Source organism: Mixophyes fleayi, chromosome 9 (assembly GCF_038048845.1).
Source record: "Mixophyes fleayi isolate aMixFle1 chromosome 9, aMixFle1.hap1, whole genome shotgun sequence".
Classification (NCBI taxonomy): Eukaryota; Metazoa; Chordata; class Amphibia; order Anura; family Limnodynastidae; genus Mixophyes; species Mixophyes fleayi.
The window spans coordinates 15,546,955-15,564,968 of NC_134410.1; the positions used below are offsets into that span (position 1 = coordinate 15,546,955).

General features: G+C 38.2%; 1 protein-coding gene across 1 annotated transcript; it reads right to left on the bottom strand.

Annotated features, from left to right (window-relative positions):
• Nucleotides 1-407: 407 nt before the first annotated feature.
• Nucleotides 408-4,730, bottom strand: LOC142101484 (uncharacterized). Its single transcript, XM_075185937.1, has 4 exons — nucleotides 4,325-4,730; nucleotides 3,651-3,767; nucleotides 2,327-2,349; nucleotides 408-1,893 (listed from the first exon to the last, which is right to left on the bottom strand). Exons 1-4 carry the CDS (start codon nucleotides 4,728-4,730, stop codon nucleotides 1,759-1,761), a joined length of 681 nt encoding a protein of 226 aa, XP_075042038.1. The 3' UTR covers nucleotides 408-1,758.
• Between the last annotated feature and the right edge of the window lie 13,284 nt (nucleotides 4,731-18,014).

Genomic DNA, 18,014 nt, shown 5'->3' on the forward strand with positions numbered 1-18,014 from the left:
ATCAAGCCACAAAGAAACTTTATTTAATATGTCTGGAAAGATGTTGTATTTGTCATCCAATACAATGGAAGTGATTTATTACCAGTCACACGATAAGCTCTGTGATCTATTACCCTGTACTATTATCCCAAGCTCTATGTACGTAGCTGTGGACCCTTTCTGGCGCCTCATAAATAAAAGATAATAATATAAATAAGCTATATTGGCACCCATAGGAAAATAACAAAGTTCAAAGGGGAAACACAAAATTATCTACCCCCTTGAACCAGCCCCATTTACCATTCCAGCTGCTATTATATACACATTACCTAACAGTGTCCCCACACACTACACTCAGCTGGTACCACACACATTATTCCAGATCAGTGAACTCACAAAATACATTAATAATTCAGCACTCCCAACCCTTTATTTTCATGTCTTCATTTATTGGTTCATCCTCGTAGATCCCGGTTTTATGTATACTCTGTGTTCCCCACTGTCTGGTGCTACAGACCACAGTGGTGCATTACAAATCAACTACAATAATAATACTACTGACCACATAGCTCATTTCTGTAAGGAGTATACAGTGCAGACATTCTTTCTTTAGTGGCAAGTGTACACTACAGAACCAATTCTCTGGTAGCTAGTGAACAATACAGAGCCAATTCCCAGTTGGTTAGTGTACATTACAAAGCCCATTACCTAATGATTAATATTAAATAAAATAAAACATTACCTGGTGAGTAGTACTCAATACAGAGTCTATTGCGTGATGGCTAACACACATAATAGTGGCCAATCCTGGTGGCTAGAGTATAATAGAGACCCCATTCCCTGGTGACTCAGTGTACAATGCTGTACAAAAGACATTTTAGGTGACCCTGTGTAGAATACAAAGCTTATTCTATTATGGCTGAGTATACAATAGAGACCCTTTCCTTGCAGTGTAGTTTACAATGGACCTCACTCCATTGTGGCCCAGTGTTTAATAGTGGCCATTCTCTAGTTGCCCAGTGTTCAATAGACCCTACTTCCTAGTGGCTCAGTGTACAATGGACTCCACCTACTGGTGGCTCAGTGTACAATAGACTCCACTTCCTGGTGGCTCAGTGTACAATAGACTCCACTTCCTGGTGGCTCAGTGTACAATATACTCCACTTCCTGGTGACTCAGTGTACAAAAGATCTCATGAAGGGACTGTTCAGGTAGATGATTCTTCTTGAGCATCCCAGTCCGGTTACAGAGCTGCTCTCGCTCAGCAGGCTGGTAGCAGCTCTGTGACCTGTGTGGAGCACTCAGGTTGTGCCTGAGTGTTGCTACCAGGTCTTAAACAGAAAAAGAAGTTGAAGGGGATGGACCTGAGGGAATAGTTACCTCCTGCTTCTGTGTTGTCCATCCCAAGTTATCAGTATGAGATAGCTGGGATGCCTCAATGACATCTTCACCCATGATCACAGGACTACTCTACAAGACTTGGGAAATAGATTTATGTACCTATGGTACATTGGAAACCACTAACGTCTAACACTGCACAGGTGGAAGGATCCTGTTTTGTTTATTTTGGCTGTAAGGTCTATTGTTTCCTTGCATCTACAGCAAAAGTTATAAAAGTGAGACATGATAAACTAGAATTAGATGAGCAAACTTAACCCCCTATTCTAGTAGATCACACAAACTTATAGGATATCTATGATACATTCGTACTGAGCACTGAGAGCTTTGTTCACAGATATTTTACTAAACAAAAACAATGGAGAGATGGTCGGATGTGTTTATTGGCGAGTCCTGACAGGTGCGTAGGTGACCTTGTTCTCAGTTTGCCTATCCCTTGGTCGTCGAGCCTGCCTCGTTTTACAGATCTCAGCGTAGTGAAGCCGCAGTTCAGGTTCCAGCTCCTCCTCATTATCCTGCAATGTCAGAATGCAGAAAGTATTATGTAAAGAATGTCTACTACACAGAAATATATCATTACTATACAATAAAGCTGCCTATTGTAGCTGAAATATAGAAACTCCTGCAATAGCTTCTCCTGATTGTCATAGGACATTGTCTATCGCTAGTCAGGAAATTTAAAGGCTTGAACATCTTCAAAACCTAATATAGAATCCTAAAATTTAATTCCCACAGTGAAACTCTTCCAATTGGAACTCAGAGCCATTCACTCTTATTTTTATGTGGTCACAATCAGTTGTACATAGGTGGACTCACGTTCCTGTAGACATCACAACTTGTATGTATATTTTATCAATAAACGTTAATGCTTTAATGTACACACACTCATGACTACACTAATTAAGTCACATTCTTACTCTGATTTATTCATGTAGCCTATTTACCCACCTTATCCTCAGATCCAGGTGAACCTGTAAAATGAACAACAAAGAGGAATTTAATTTTATGTATTCGTTGTTTTTACAATTTTATACTGCACCATACATTGAATTTTTAAGGAGCAATGCCTGCCCCATGGAGCTTGCAATCTAATATGTGGCTCTGGGACGTGAGATAACAAAGTGACACATCCAAGGAGTTCAAACTTTGGATTCAAACCAGTGTGTCCAGCAAGTCTTTATGGAATCATCAACCTGGGCCAATGCAAGTTGTCATCATTTAATTCTATATAACTTATGGAATAAAAGCAGATAATATATCAGAAAATGTAAAAAGGAACTCTTTCCAAATATCATTTTTTTTATAATTCATATCCCACTGTTGTTAGTAAAATAATTAACCAATCACTGTTAATGTTAACGGTTCTGCTGTCTTCTGGTGGTAATAGATCACTTTCTAAAGCTGTTTTCTTCGTCTGAAAAATAATCCAGATGACCCATTTAGTCTGAGCTCCCTCGTGCTGTGACTGACTATGGATATTTTTAAACAAATTTAATATTTATTTCTGATTCATTTATTTTTTTCTTTACAATATGGAAGAATAAAAATGTAGCAATCATAATCTTATTAACTGAGGGAAATGAATTAAAAACAATTTTTTTGGAGACCTTGATTAAAGGGCTTTTCCCATCTTAAAACTTGATATTAGTAGCCCCCTCACTTCCCAATAATAACACTTTGTGCAATTTAGCAGGGGCCCTACCAAGGATGTGAGGAGAGGGAAGGAGAGGTAAAGGTGCACCTCCCTAAAAACTTTGGGTGCCCCTTCATCCATGCGATTGGTTGTTTTATATTGGTACCAGGACATTTATAACTTATAAAACTTAGTAAATAGTCATAGCATACTCGGGAACAGAGATCTGTCAATGTGATAGTTATAAAAAAAATTGTTGCTCACCTTCAAAGGATGTCATCACACAGGGCCTGATTCATTAAGGAACTTAGGCAATACAATTCTTACTTAAGTCTCCTGGACAAAACCATGTTCAAATTTTGCACATAAGTTAACTACTGTCTGTTTTTTCATGTAGCACACAAATACTTGATAACTTATTTGTACACTGAAATTTAAAGTTGATATTTGTGTGCTACATGAAAAAACAGTCATTATTTAACTTATGTGCAAAATAGAAAACTAATTTTCACCCCTTGCATTGTAACATGGCTTTGCCCAGGAGACTTAAGTAAGAAATTTCTTGCCTAAGTTCCTTAATGAATCAGGCCCACAGTTTTTAAGGTTCAAATAGCACTGAGAGCACAATAAGACTCATACCTTGGAGACGATACTTAATAACCGCTGCAAACAGGATCACTATAAGAAAAGCTTCAATCCCTGCAATGATGTACAGTATAAATATTTCCTTTTCCATTTCCAGACGTCGATTTGGGTCTGGAACAGAGAATATATGCAATTATGGACATCAAAATAAAGGCAATGAAATCTGGGATATATATGTGAACTTCAATGGGTTAGTTTAATAACGTTGGGACATTAAATATATTACTGCCAATTGGGTCAGGCATAAGGATTGTAATGTACTGTATATTTTCTATTATGTATAAAATGTCTCATTTTCGGTGACTTGTGAGAAACAAATTTTCATAGAAGTAAAACCATCTGGAAGAAGCAGTGATGTACTAATATATATATAATTCTTGGAGACACGAACTAGCTGGCCTGGGGGGCAGGGGGGCATCTTCCCCTCGGGTCTGGCCCATAGTGGACTACCATGGGCTGGGTCACTTGGCCACCTGCATTTTATTTCCTTTAACATGTTCATAATAGGCTGCTGAGTCGACTCTTGCCCCCCTGGGCTAAAATTTGCCAGCCCTGCCCTGCTTGGGGGACATGTAGACTATAAGGTGCTACAGAACATAGAAGGACATTATAGAAGCTATTTATAGGTCCTGCTCTTGGCTATAAAATACTAATTACTAACACAATACCTTCAGTATATGATCTCGGGGTCACCTCCAGTCGGGTTCCATCTCCAGTTCCCTTCTCCCCTCGAGCAAGCTCCACATGACAACAGAACGTTCCTGAGTCGTTCTCTGTCAGGTTGGCGATGGTGATACTAGTCTGCACCTCTGACATTCCCAAGCCATGCTTTGTCTGGTTAGATTCCAGAGAGGATACACGTATTCTGTGCTTGTAATATGGTTGATCGCTGAGATACACTCTATTATCACAGCCTAAAGTCCATCTCACAGTGTAAGAGGGATAACTAGTCACAAAGGAGCAGGTGGTGGTCACTGACTCTCCAGCTGCAGCTTTGTGGACCTTGGTTTGTGTCACCACCAGGTTTTTGTTTCCATCTATTTTAAAAGAGTAAAGTGAGAAATCAGAAATCATCTTTCAGTGCTAAAACTACAAGAACTAGTTTATAGCTTAGTTATAGTTAAGTACTTCTCTCAAGGTTTCCAGTTTCAACTAACCAGCAAGAGTGTGTCTATGAGCCAACCCAAGGCAGCTGTCTCAGGCAGCAAGTTTTAGGAGGCAGCAAAATGAGGGGAATTCGTTAAAAAATGTTAATTTACTTGAGATGAAAGGCTAAATTAGTGGTAGTTATTTTGCTTGTAGATCTGTTAAGGTTGAAAAATTTATTTTTTGACTTTTAAAGAGAACGTCTCTTATACAAATGTTGACGGTAGTTTATATAAGGTGATGAGAAGGTCATCATTATACTTGCTGCCTGAGGCAGGAGAATAGCTAGACATACTTACCAGAGCCATTAAAATGTAAAAATATCATCTTGCTCAATGTTACTTGGGTCCACCTCAATCCTGGAGGACACGTGGGCCCTTATCAACTAGATACCAACCAAACAAGATCTCTAGGCCTTTGAGGGCTGAGTTCAAACTACCTGCAAGACAGTCTCTACAAAAGGTGCAAAGAGATAAATCATTATTCATGTCCACCTTAAATTCTCAGCTCAACAATCTCAAAAATCACAGCTTGAGAAATAATATCAGGGTGCAAGGCCTCATGGAAGCCACGCACCAAGGAGACCTACTTCCAAGTCCCTACAGGGTATTTAAACTTCGCTACACCTGCTGACATAAAGTTGAGTTCTGTGTCCCTAGAGATGTACGATATTATTAGGTCCTTCCTAAAAGGTACTATCAATTTTGATGAGGTTTTTCTGTATCTGTGAGAACATCTGTCCAGGGCTGCCTTGAAAAGCAAAATACACTCTATCTGCTCTTAGATACTCTGTGGGACAAGGGATCTTCTTACAAATGGGTCTTCCAGTTCCAACTATCGGTAGAAAGTTGGCAAACTTTTCACACTAAAGAATCCGAAGGAGCTGCTAGTGGTTATCAAAATCATTGCAAGACCTTCAGTTCAGGTGCCAAGATGGAATCTTCTACCCATCCCCCAGGTTGCCTTTCTGAGGAGAGAATGATTGGTGCAAGTGAGAAGAACCAGACCTCATCAAGATCAATTCCTACTAGATGCTTAAAGTATACAGTCACTTAAGTAATCTCAGGTGCCATTGCGAAGGAATCATTCTACTGAGCACTAATATCCTTGTGATTATTTTACTAAACCTATTGATGTTGATGGGCAATGCCCTGGATGGATCTAATGTTTGCCTTTTGCACTGGAAAGAAACAGTTATCCCCATATTTTGGGGTGTCAGCAGAGGGCCACTATCTAGAGTGGAGCCCAAAGCAACCAAAAATATTCACAGAGCTGCTAGTTTGCTTCATCATCACCATTATCGATTTATAAAGCGCCGCTAATTCCGCAGCTTGTATGTTCTCGACTGTATTCCCCTCTCCTTTGTTTGTCATGACAGACTTAATACAACCAGAGACTGCTTTGGAAACTTAGGAGCTAGTAAACACAGCATTAAGATCCTTTAGAAAAGAGAAGCTTTCTGCACAATACAAACACCAAAACCTACAGATTTGAATTGTGATTAGAACTTGCATTCTTTTACTTTAGATATTAAAGCCTTTAGATATTATACCCATACTACAACTCAACTAGCATTTCCAGTGCCCATCTGCCGAGGTGCCTATTCTAAACTATGATCTGTTCAGAGTGGAGACTCAGAGGTTAAGAGAGAAGACTCCTGTGTCGCAAAAATGATATTTTTACGGCATGGGCGTGTTGGCAGGGCGTCCCAGGGCCCTCCTGTTGCTCTTACTAGGATTACCATGTTCCGCCAGCCCTGTTTTGTCTTTTCCTCATCCTGTCTACTCACATACCCAATTTTTTTTAAACTTCACTACAATTCAGACTTAACAGATTCATATGGGTGAACAATTGGCCTGACAAAACAAAACACTAATGCCAAGATTTAAGGTTAGAATGTTTGAGATTCTCCCACTCCAGAGAAGTTTATTATTTGCTATTGAAATTTTAATTCTGTTTTATCTACCAAAAAAAGATTTACTACACATAAGAGGCCTATTGGGGCCATATGTTCCCTGTTTTGGTGGTTATCTCTGGGCTGGACCCAGGTGTAATTGACACCTGGAGAAGTCTACATTTCACATCTGAGTTGGATGGGAAGACAGTTTCCCTTTATAGAGTTGAAGGAACTGAAGTACACGTTGTGGTTATTAGATGAGGCCCTTCTTTGCATTTCATTGATAAAATTTATTTGGTGCACAAACAAGATTGCACTATTTCTGCTCTCCTGTTTTTTGACTATATTTGGTCCTTTATCTGATTGAGGCTTCACAGGAGAAGCTGCATTTGTTATTACTAGAGATGCTCAGGCTCGGTGTTCCGAAAACCAAACCCTCCTAACATTGCCAATCCGAGTACCGAGCCGAGCTGGCTCTGTACTTTCCCACTTCCTCGGATCTGAATTGAGGCATAACGTCAATGGATCTTGCAGGTTTTGGATTTCGTAAGTGCTTCCCCCCCCAGGGGATGCAGCCCCGTTGTTCTCACAGAAACAGAGGTAGCAGTGTTCTTGTCACTCTCCAGTGCCATTCATCAGTGCCATTGCTCACACAGAAACAGGAGTGGTAGCAGTGTTCTTCTCACTCTCCAGTCTCCAATGCCATTGCTCAGTGCCATTGCTCACACAGAAACAGGAGTGGTAGCAGTGTTCTTGTCACTTGACATAAATTGACTGGAAATGACTGGAAATTAATGTTTTTGAGGTTAATAATAATGTAGGAGTGAAAAAAGAGCCAAATTATGTGATTTTAGCATTTTTTAGCAATTTAAAAAAAAAACAAAAAAAACTACAGATCCAAGACCAAATACAAAGCCAGAAGTTAATACAGATCCAACACCAATACATGGGGGTCAATGAACATCCCTAGTTATTACAAACTATTGTCGGAATGAAGGCTGAATATTGGTTTCGGTGTATAGTGGAGCAGAAACTTGGGGGTAGATTTATTAAGCTTCTAAAAAAGGAAAAGTGAAGGTGTTGCCCATAGCAGCCAATCATATTCTAGAATGTACTATATAAATGATAGCTAGAATCTGATTGGTTGCTATGGGCAACATCTCCCCTTTGTTTCTTAGACATTTTAGTAAATCTAACTCCCTGTGGTTTGTGTTTTGATAGATAGATAGATAGATAATTATTTCTAGAATAATTATTATATATTCTATTAATACAATTCATTCAAGGATTTTGGTTATGATGGGGTTAAATAATTACATAATTAAGACAGTATATGTGTGAACCCTTTTATAGGATGCTTAAGCAGTTTGAGGTGAGTTACTGAGCTGTGACGCACGACTAATGACCTACTAGTATGGTAAAAATTAGGACACCAATGTGCATTAAGTGAGTGTTAACGGATCTCTTAGGTTGATTGACAGCCAGTAATGAGAACACAAAAAAAGTTTCAAAGTGTGAATGAGACCTAATGATATGATGCTATTTTTAGACAGCAGCGGTTTATTGCATTTGCACCTTATAAAGAAGTATTATCAGCTACAATCAGTCAGCACAGGCTCTTCAGCACAATGACCTAGTTTAGGGATTTTTCTTGCAAAGTTGTGGTTTCAACTATTTGTTTTATGTTTTGTAGTGTGTAGGCTATTGTGTGATGAAAACAAATGAAATATTTTAGGCAGATTAAAATTTTGGTGTAGAAATACCGCAAACTGAGCTGGAAACAGGCGCACCTACATTTAATTTTTACAGTTAAGTCAAAATTTTATGTTTATACTTAAAAATAATAATAATAATAATAATAATAATAATAATAATAATAATAATAATGAGATAGAGTCTCAGGAATAGGAGAGCAGAACAAAATAAGAGTGACGATGTTCTAAGCTCCAAGAGAAGCTCCGGGTAAGAGCTGAGAGGGAAGCGCAGAGATGGATAGGAACGTGCAAAGTTCCCGAGTTCCAGTTAGATGCAGCGAGACAAGTCGAGCGCTATTGCCAGGGACTCGGGCAGAGTAGAGGAAATGGGTAACGTAACTCTTTAGCGATGAACAAGACCACCCAGCTAAGTGACATATCACTGGTAGAAGTCCTCACAGCTAACCAGCGATTGTTGGTTGAGGAGCAGGAGACTTGACATTGGTTATGACAGTGTACCTGCAGATTGACACATTCAGCAAATGAAAGAGCAAAGGAGTCAGACTGATCAAAGGCCAGGGTCAGGCAGCAAATAACATGGACATTAATGGAAGCCGGGGTCAGAGAGGTGAGAAAACAGAATAGTCAAAGTCCAAAGCTGGGTCAATGTACTGAACATAAGTAAAATAGGTAAACTATAACTGCTGAGAGGCTGAAAACAATAGAAGAATATGTATCAGAAGAATATGTATCAGCGAGGAGAAAAAAAAATCAAGATTCCTTAGTCAATAGGGTCAACCTGGAGAAGTTGCAGAAATGGGTTCTGGAAGTGGAGTTATAATAATCAGTCTCCAAATATATAATGCAGGAGAAGAGAATTTAATTAGAGAGTGACAGTCCCACTGGTGAGTGTTAGCTCCTCAGCCAAGTGAACTTGATAAGCCTGATGATGGGTGGAATAGCAAAGGACACTGAAAAATACAGCTGTGTACAAGTTCACGTGAATCATTTCACCTGCTGCAACTGCATCACATCTGTCCTACAGTTGTCAAACCTGCGTATCATCTGTTTGACTAACCCAAAGGATCATGAGGGACTGAGTTACAGCTGGATGATTGACCTAAGGGTAGAATGGAGTAGGAGTCAAGCAGGCCACACTACTACTACTACACATGCAAATAGATGATAATAATAATAATAATAATAATAATAATAATAACAATAATAAAAATACATATATATACATCTATATATCTATACACACACACATATATATATATATTCTAGTTTGTTTTTCTGGAGTTGACCACTCCCTCCAGGTACTGCAGGCTTTATAAGTTGTAGGTTCAGGGAAAGGTTTTAAATGAAACACCCCAAATATTAATTTGTATCACTGGCTTAGGGACTCACCTATAGGAGATGCCTTGATGCTGGCAGGTGAGCTTAGCCCCAATATAGCTATATTGTGCACAAAATTCTTCTTCCTGTACATGCTGGCACATAGTGATTGTTAAATCACAGCATTCTCTGACCATTATTTCAGCTTGTACTAAGTACCCTATTCTCCAACTTTCCCTTATTGTCCTTTGGGAGTCACCTGTGCAGAATTTTTTTTATGTTGAGAGACACAGTTTCCTTTAGTAAATCTTTAGAAGTGTTAAACTACACAGCATATAAGAAACATGTAAATCGCAGAAAAACAACATTAGAGGTCATAGGACTTAGGAAATTTTAGTGTAGAATGACAAACAAAAGTTGTTTCCTTGATTATATCTATCTCTCACACATCATATAGCAAGTGACGGGCATCAGACACCCCCTTCCCTCGAGCCTTCACCTGCGGCCCCCAGATCCTTCTTTCTTTATGGACAGGTTTGTTTGTTAGAGCTTGTAACACTTATTTCTATGCGTCTCTTTCTTTGATTAAATGTTTTGGTTTTTTTTACTTATTACTGAGGTTAAGGGTAATGAGCGGCATTTATGCGTAAATTGTCACCGCGTCAGCTAAACGATGCTGGCCGTCAGCGGTGAGAGCAGTCTTACTGCTCACCAGGCCAGTGTAGGAACCTACTGCGGATGCATAAGCCATCCTGCTCGCTCACCTGCACTGGGACCTCCAGCTCCAGATTCATTACAAAAATAAGTAATACAGTTAAATAAAACAAAATTAGAAAATAATTTAGTCATAGAAAAAAAAAAAAACTTTTAATAAAAAAAAAACTAAGGTAAAATGTTATATTTTAAAAATAATAACAATAATAATAACAATAATAATAATTAGAGATGAGCGGGCTCGGATTCCGCTAATCCGAGCCCACCCGAACAGTGCGGATCTGAACGGGATCCGAGCACTGTTCGGATATGTCCGGCGGGCAAAAAATTGAAAACGAGGCTCTGTCGTCCAAGTCTCGCGTCGAATCTCGCGAACAATTCCATCTTGTACCTCTTTTTTTGGCATTATGTGCTCAAGCTACCTCGGTGCAACCTTTTGGCCTAAAAACAATATTGTGAGGTGTTCGGAATAGACTGGAAATTAGTGGAAATAATTGTTATTGAATGTTATTGAGGTTAATAATAGCGTAGGAGTGAAAAAAAAAACCCACAAAACTGTTTTTTAGCACTTTTTATGTTTTTTTCAAAATAAATCTGAATCCAAAACCTTAAATCCGAACCAAAACCTTTCGTCAGGTGTTTTGCGAAACAAATCCGAACCCAAAACCTCAAGCAAATCCGAATCCAAAACACAAAACACGAGACACCAAAAGTGGCCGGTGCACATCCCTAATAACAATAATAATAATAATAATGCAATAGTGGGACACAGGTGGTACTTGTACCATCACTGTCCTTTTTAAATAATATTTGCAATAGAATTTTAAAAAGTAGGAATGTGGAAGCAGCTTCTAAACTTGTGCTCATTAAATCAGTGAGTGTTGTAGAGGGACTCTCAGTAATGGCCGAGGGGAGAAATTGGGGGCTTTGGGTGACCTTGTGCAGACACTTTTTAGGTACAAGAAAAAAAAAATCAAGATTCCAGTTGGCAAAGTGAGATTATTCAAATGAGATAAAGGGGTCAGAGAGGAAAATTTACAGGGGCACTTTTTAGTTTGCATTGGGGAAAAGAATGAAAACTTTGGATTCTCCACTGAGATAGTGAACGTCAAGAGGCTCATTTAGAGCTGGGCACAATTGTAGCAAAAGCGCAGGCGTAATATACGCTGCGCAAACATAGTGCAATTACATATAGATTTCGAGTTACTCAAATTTCACGATGCAAATGAAAGTAATCACATAGATACCTTTTTAACGTATTACGGTCCGCTTTAAGCATATCAACATTTGTCGGTAGTCACATAACGCCATTCATCACCCATCAACCTGATGATGATGGATGTTTTTTTTCCTTTAAAATAATAAAATCGATAAATAAATAATAGACACCCCCCTTGATGTAACACTAATAATGCTCTAGCTTCTACCACGTTACACGTAAAGCCGGATACTCTCTCTTATTGGGATCGAATAAGGCGTCTTTAGGTCCAAAATATGTTAATTCAAGATGTTCTGGGGTTTTGTTTTCAATTCATTGCTTTAGAATGCGACACTTTGGGGCATATTCATTTCAGATCCGATCCGCGATAACGCGCGTTACCGCGCAAAAATGCGCAGTACTGCCGGTAATACGGTACCGCAATAACGCGGATTTTCGTACGCAGCTCTATGGGCTGCGAACGAAAATCCACGTTATTGCGGTACCGCGGATTAGGTTAGCGGCCGTTCCGGCGCGATCCCGTGGATCGGGATCGGAATTGAATATGCCCCTTTGTGACAGTTATATAACTGGTATGTTTGGAATAAACTCCCAGGGATCCAAATTACCAAACAACATTGCTGTAAAATTTCTCTGTGTTGTATCATGAAAAACACGTTTATAAAATGAATGACCTTATTCCATAAGGTTTCAGTATATGTACAAGTGAAATAAATAGTGTTTCAGGTCAGCATATGTCTATATTTAGTACACATCCCTAAAAATGCCTCCTTTGTGCTGGGAGATACAGTATATGGAAGAGTTCAACATACACTTTCTGCAATGTGGAAGATGACAGATACTCAAAGTTAAGTTAATTATTTTTATGGCTGGAATTCAGTGTAACTAATTCCATTAAGTCTCATATTCACTTCTTATAGGATAATTTACAGTACAGGTAATGTAGCCCAAACCTACATGTAATCTAGGAACAAAACGTTTTTATTTTGAATCTAATCAATGATTATAATTATTCATTTATATCCAAAGTATTTTCATGTCTATTTATCAAGACCCGTACACAATGAAGATAGAAAGTATTTATGTATGAATTGTCATTGCGGCAACAGTGTTGGCTGTCAGTGGAAGGAACGTTCTTACTGCACACCAGGCCAGTGTAGGCACCTTCTGCAAATGTACGAACCATCTTGGTGGCCACTGGAACTGGACGCCATTGTTTGGCTTCCAGTTTCGTTCAAAAATAAATAATAAAGTTAAAGAAAAATATTGAAAAAAAAAATATATTTTTTTATATAAAACTTTATTAAAAACCTGAAAATGCTTAATTTTACTAATAATGCAATAGGAGGACACAGTACAAGTACCATTGCTGCCCTTCTTAAATAATCTTTGCATGGGGGAACTTCGCTGGCGATACCCTGTGATAGCCTTCACCACCATGAGGCTTTGATAAATAGAGAAAAGAGATTTTAGGGATTTTTTCCTATTTCATAAATAGACCCCTTAGCAGCATTCAAGTTCTTCTGACTTCCTGCATTTCTACTAAAAACATTACAAAGACAAAATAGAAGTTATGACAGTTTTTATATTTCAAGCCAAGGTGAACAAGGACCAAGTAGCGCCCTTTGGATAGTGTTATCTAGATGTCATCTTTGCATCCTTTATTTCAGCTGTAGGTAAAACGATTTTTGTACTATAAAAGTTGGTAAAAATAATGCGAGTAGAGTTAGGTCTCATCATAGAAAACTAGATGAAACATCTTTTTTCATACGCTGTTCTACCGGTAGTCTTCTTAACGGCTGTTACTGTATGTGTGTGTGTGTGTGTGTGTGTGTGTGTGTGTGTGTGTGTGTATGTATGTGTGTGTATGTATGTGTGTATGTATTTATATATATATGTATGTGTGCAGAAGTGGTTTCTAGTGTTCTCTATTTCGTTTTATGCTGTCTGCTCCTATGTACTATAAGTCATTGTTGTTAGCACTTTGAATACTGAGATATCTTATCAGAATAAACATTTATTTCATCAATTATGTTTTTGTGTTCCAATTATTAACTGTTTGGGCTAAAATTACTAATGCTACTTTTTAAATGTGGGTTTGAAACCACTGCACACTGCTGGAGATTTTGCCTTTAAGCCGCTGCATTTGGAGGCTGAGAAGTCAAATCGCTTGCGATGTGTGGTGGTTTCAAATCCCCTAAATTGCAGGTGGTTTAGGGAAAACCATCATTACCAATGTCAAGGGGGGGGGGGGGGGTAGCAAACATTCCGGCCCCCTGCACCTAGAGCTGCCCCTCCTGGTACCCCTCTATGGTGGGTTCCATGGAAAAAAAATAAGTCTTGTGCCCACTTTGTGTTAAAACCTATAAGACTGTATCACTAAATATATAGCAGTGCCCCTTATATTTGATAATACATAATAATACCCCTTATATACGAAAAGAGGAAAATGGTATATAACAGGCAGATAAATTAAATATAACTTATTACATATTAGGGGACACTATTATCAAATATAAAGGGGCACTATTACGTACCAATGTTTTCTGTGCAGCTAACTGAATTGGCCCCGTAGAGCGCAAGAGGTAAAGAGTAGTCAGTGGGGTACAGTCATGCAGTGCCCTGTGCCAACTGGCAAACTACGGCCTAGTTACATTAACCCCTTCATATTTATCACGGATGGCTCGGTATCCTGTCTGTGGATAACTGCCGCCTGACACTGACAAATGACGAAGAATCCCAGCGCTAAAGCACCACATTAGTATATATCACCTATTAGTATTTATTTTAAGAAAAAAATTTAAAGCCTGTGTCCGAATATTCTTTACTGGTAAAGGGCTATCTAGTTATACTAGCAGCCTGAAACACGGGCTGACGTTAGTGAGGGCTTTGCCATGGAAATGTCATGTTGATGAACTACTTGAAAAGGGGATATGACTAGGTGCCAGAATGTAGGGGAGAACAATAAGGTTTTAGGACATAGGCATATTTACCAAACAGGAAACCTGTGATGAGAAGTTCAAAACACGTCTTTAGTAAACCAGCTTGAATGGCAGTATAATAATGTTGGATTTTCAATGTGTTCACTTTTTCAATTTAATTTAACAGTTGCCTTAATAAATGGTTAATGCTAATCAGTTTGAGTAGATGTGGCGTAGGTTTAAAATATCAGATTGGATATAGTTATGTGCAAAATTTTCAAAACTGTTCTACAAAATATTTGCCTCGTTTTGCATCTGGCCCCCAAATGCTGCACGTATTGCTGGCAGACATCGGGCGTAAGTGTTCCTAGCCTTGGTGGTAGTGGCGGAACTACCATTGGCACAGCAGGTGCAGTGCACGGGGGCCCATGAAGATAATGGGGCCCGATGCACAGGTAACTAGTGAGTCACGCCCTGTTTCCCTGCACCGGAGCCCACTGCTCGCTAGTTTTGCCTCTGCATTTGGAACTATCAACATTAGAGGGGGTGCTGGCTGTAGCCACGAATCCTAGGAGTGGTTCCACCCTGGATCCACCTGAGAGCAAAAGCAAGGAAGCCGAAACAGGAGAGAAGCAGAGCGGGGGCCGCAGTAGGATGAACTGCACTGTCGCTCCCTCCCCCCTCCAGGTTTTACTATGGAGCCTGCAGATGTAGTGATCCATCCCTAACCACACTACACAGCTGGATTAAGTTACCAGGCTACATTAATCGTTAACTGCAAAAAAATAGCAGAGTACATTTGCACCTTGGCAAAACCATGTTGCACGCCATGGGGGGGAAGGGCGAACATATTTGAAAAGTGCAGACAGATTTAGAGTTGGGAGTATCCTAGCTCAACTCTAAATTGCAGTGTAAAAATAACACTGTCCAGTATTTATATGCTACATGCAAATGCAGCCAGCAATTTCTCTGAAAGCAAAAAATATTAACATTTGTACCCCTTACATTGCAACTTGGTTTGTCCAGAAGCAAATTTGCTCCCTTTTTTTTGCTTTGCTCATAACTCTAAATGACTCTCACTGTCATTTTCCCCGCTGTATCTATTGCACAAAGTGCAAATTTACAAATTAAGTGCAAATGTAGAACTGGAAGATTCTATTGTCGGAATTTCGCACCTTTGCAAAGCAGCCTATTCCGCCATGAAACCTACCTGAAATTTCACGGTGAATTTGCTCATCTCTGGATGAAACAGCAAAAAATCTACGTTCTGCCGCAGCAAAAAGGAGAGTTTTCGAAGTTACGGCAACAGAAATGTTCCCCTTGCACTTTAGGACATGTATAAATTTAGATATAGAGTAATTTTCTATATCTATAGTGTATCTGGTGTAGGTGTAGTAAGTTTTACCAATTTGGTTGGTTACACTATATATATTTATATATATAAAGCTGTTGTCACTGATGAAACACCAGTCATACTCTCTGCACTATACCCGTCAGCTGCCATGACGGTGGAAAACCTGAATGTCAGTTATGAAATGAATTGTTAACCTTTAATTATATTGCGCCAACATATTATGCAGCGCTTAACCATTCATGTTTAATCATTCACAACAGTTCCTGCCCCAACAGTCCAAATTTTCTACCACACAAAAATGAAGTTACCACTGTGTTTTCGGACAGTGGCAAGAAACCCCCACAAACATAGGGAGAAGGTACAATCTAAATACAGATACCACCCTGGTGGGAATAGAACCCAAGGCCCCAGCTTTCCAGGCAATAATGCCACCAATGTGTCACCGTACCACCCAAACATCGCAAAGCAGGAAAAGGAAAAAAATAATTTCTAGGATAAAAAAAACTACTTGAAAATATATTTCTTTAGGGGAAATAACATATACTGCCATTTACAAGCCACAGAAAGGATTGTCAGATTAGTATTCGAGATATTGACATCTATACTGTCTATCTCCTATCTATCCATTTATCTATCTATCTATCTATCTATTTCATATCTATCTATCCATCTCATATCTTTCTATCCCATATCTATCTATCCATCTATCTCAGATCTTTCTGTCTCCTATCTATCTATCTATCTATCTATCTATCTATCTATCTATCTATCTATATATCTCATATCTATACATCTAATTATCTCATATCTATCTATCTATCGATCTATCTCATATCTATCTATACATCTATCTCAGATCTTACTACCTCATATTTTTCTATCTATCTATCTATCTATCTATCTCATATCTATCTAACTCATATTTATCTATCTATTAGCTATCTATCTATGTATCTATTGCTCTACCTAATATCTGTCTATTTATCTATACATCTGTCTTTCTATCTAATATCTATCTCTTTATCTATCTAAACATCTATCTCGTATCTATCTGTCTCTCATATCTATCTATCTATCTATCTATCTATCTCATATCTATCTATACATCTATCTCAGATCTTACTACCTCATATTTTTCTATCTATCTATCTATCTATCTATCTATCTATCTATTTCATATCTATCTATCCATCTCATATCTTTCTATCCCATATCTATCTATCCATCTATCTCAGATCTTTCTGTCTCCTATCTATCTATCTATCTATCTATCTATCTATATATCTCATATCTATACATCTAATTATCTCATATCTATCTATCTATCGATCTATCTCATATCTATCTAACTCATATTTATCTATCTATTAGCTATCTATCTATGTATCTATTGCTCTACCTAATATCTGTCTATTTATCTATACATCTGTCTTTCTATCTAATATCTATCTCTTTATCTATCTAAACATCTATCTCGTATCTATCTGTCTCTCATATCTATCTATCTATCTATCTATCTCATATCTATCTATACATCTATCTCAGATCTTACTACCTCATATTTTTCTATCTATCTATCTATCTATCTATCTATCTCATATCTATCTAACTAATATTTATCTATCTATTAGCTATCTATCTATGTATCTATTGCTCTACCTAATATCTGTCTATTTATCTATACATCTGTCTTTCTATCTAATATCTATCTCTTTATCTATCTAAACATCTATCTCATATCTATCTGTCTCTCATATCTATCTGTCTCTCATATCTATCTAATCTATCTATCTATACATCTATCTCAGATCTTTCTACCTCATATCTATCTACCTATCTATCTATACATCTATCTATCTCATATATTTCTATCTTCTATCTATCTATCTATCTATCTATCTATCTCATAGCTATCACTCTACCTAATATTTATCTATACATCTATCTTTCTATCTCATATCTATTTATCTCTCCTATCTATCTAATATCTATCTATGTATCTATTGCTCTCCTATCTATCTGATATGTTCAGACACTACCATTTTATAGATTAAACTCATTACATGTATTTAAAA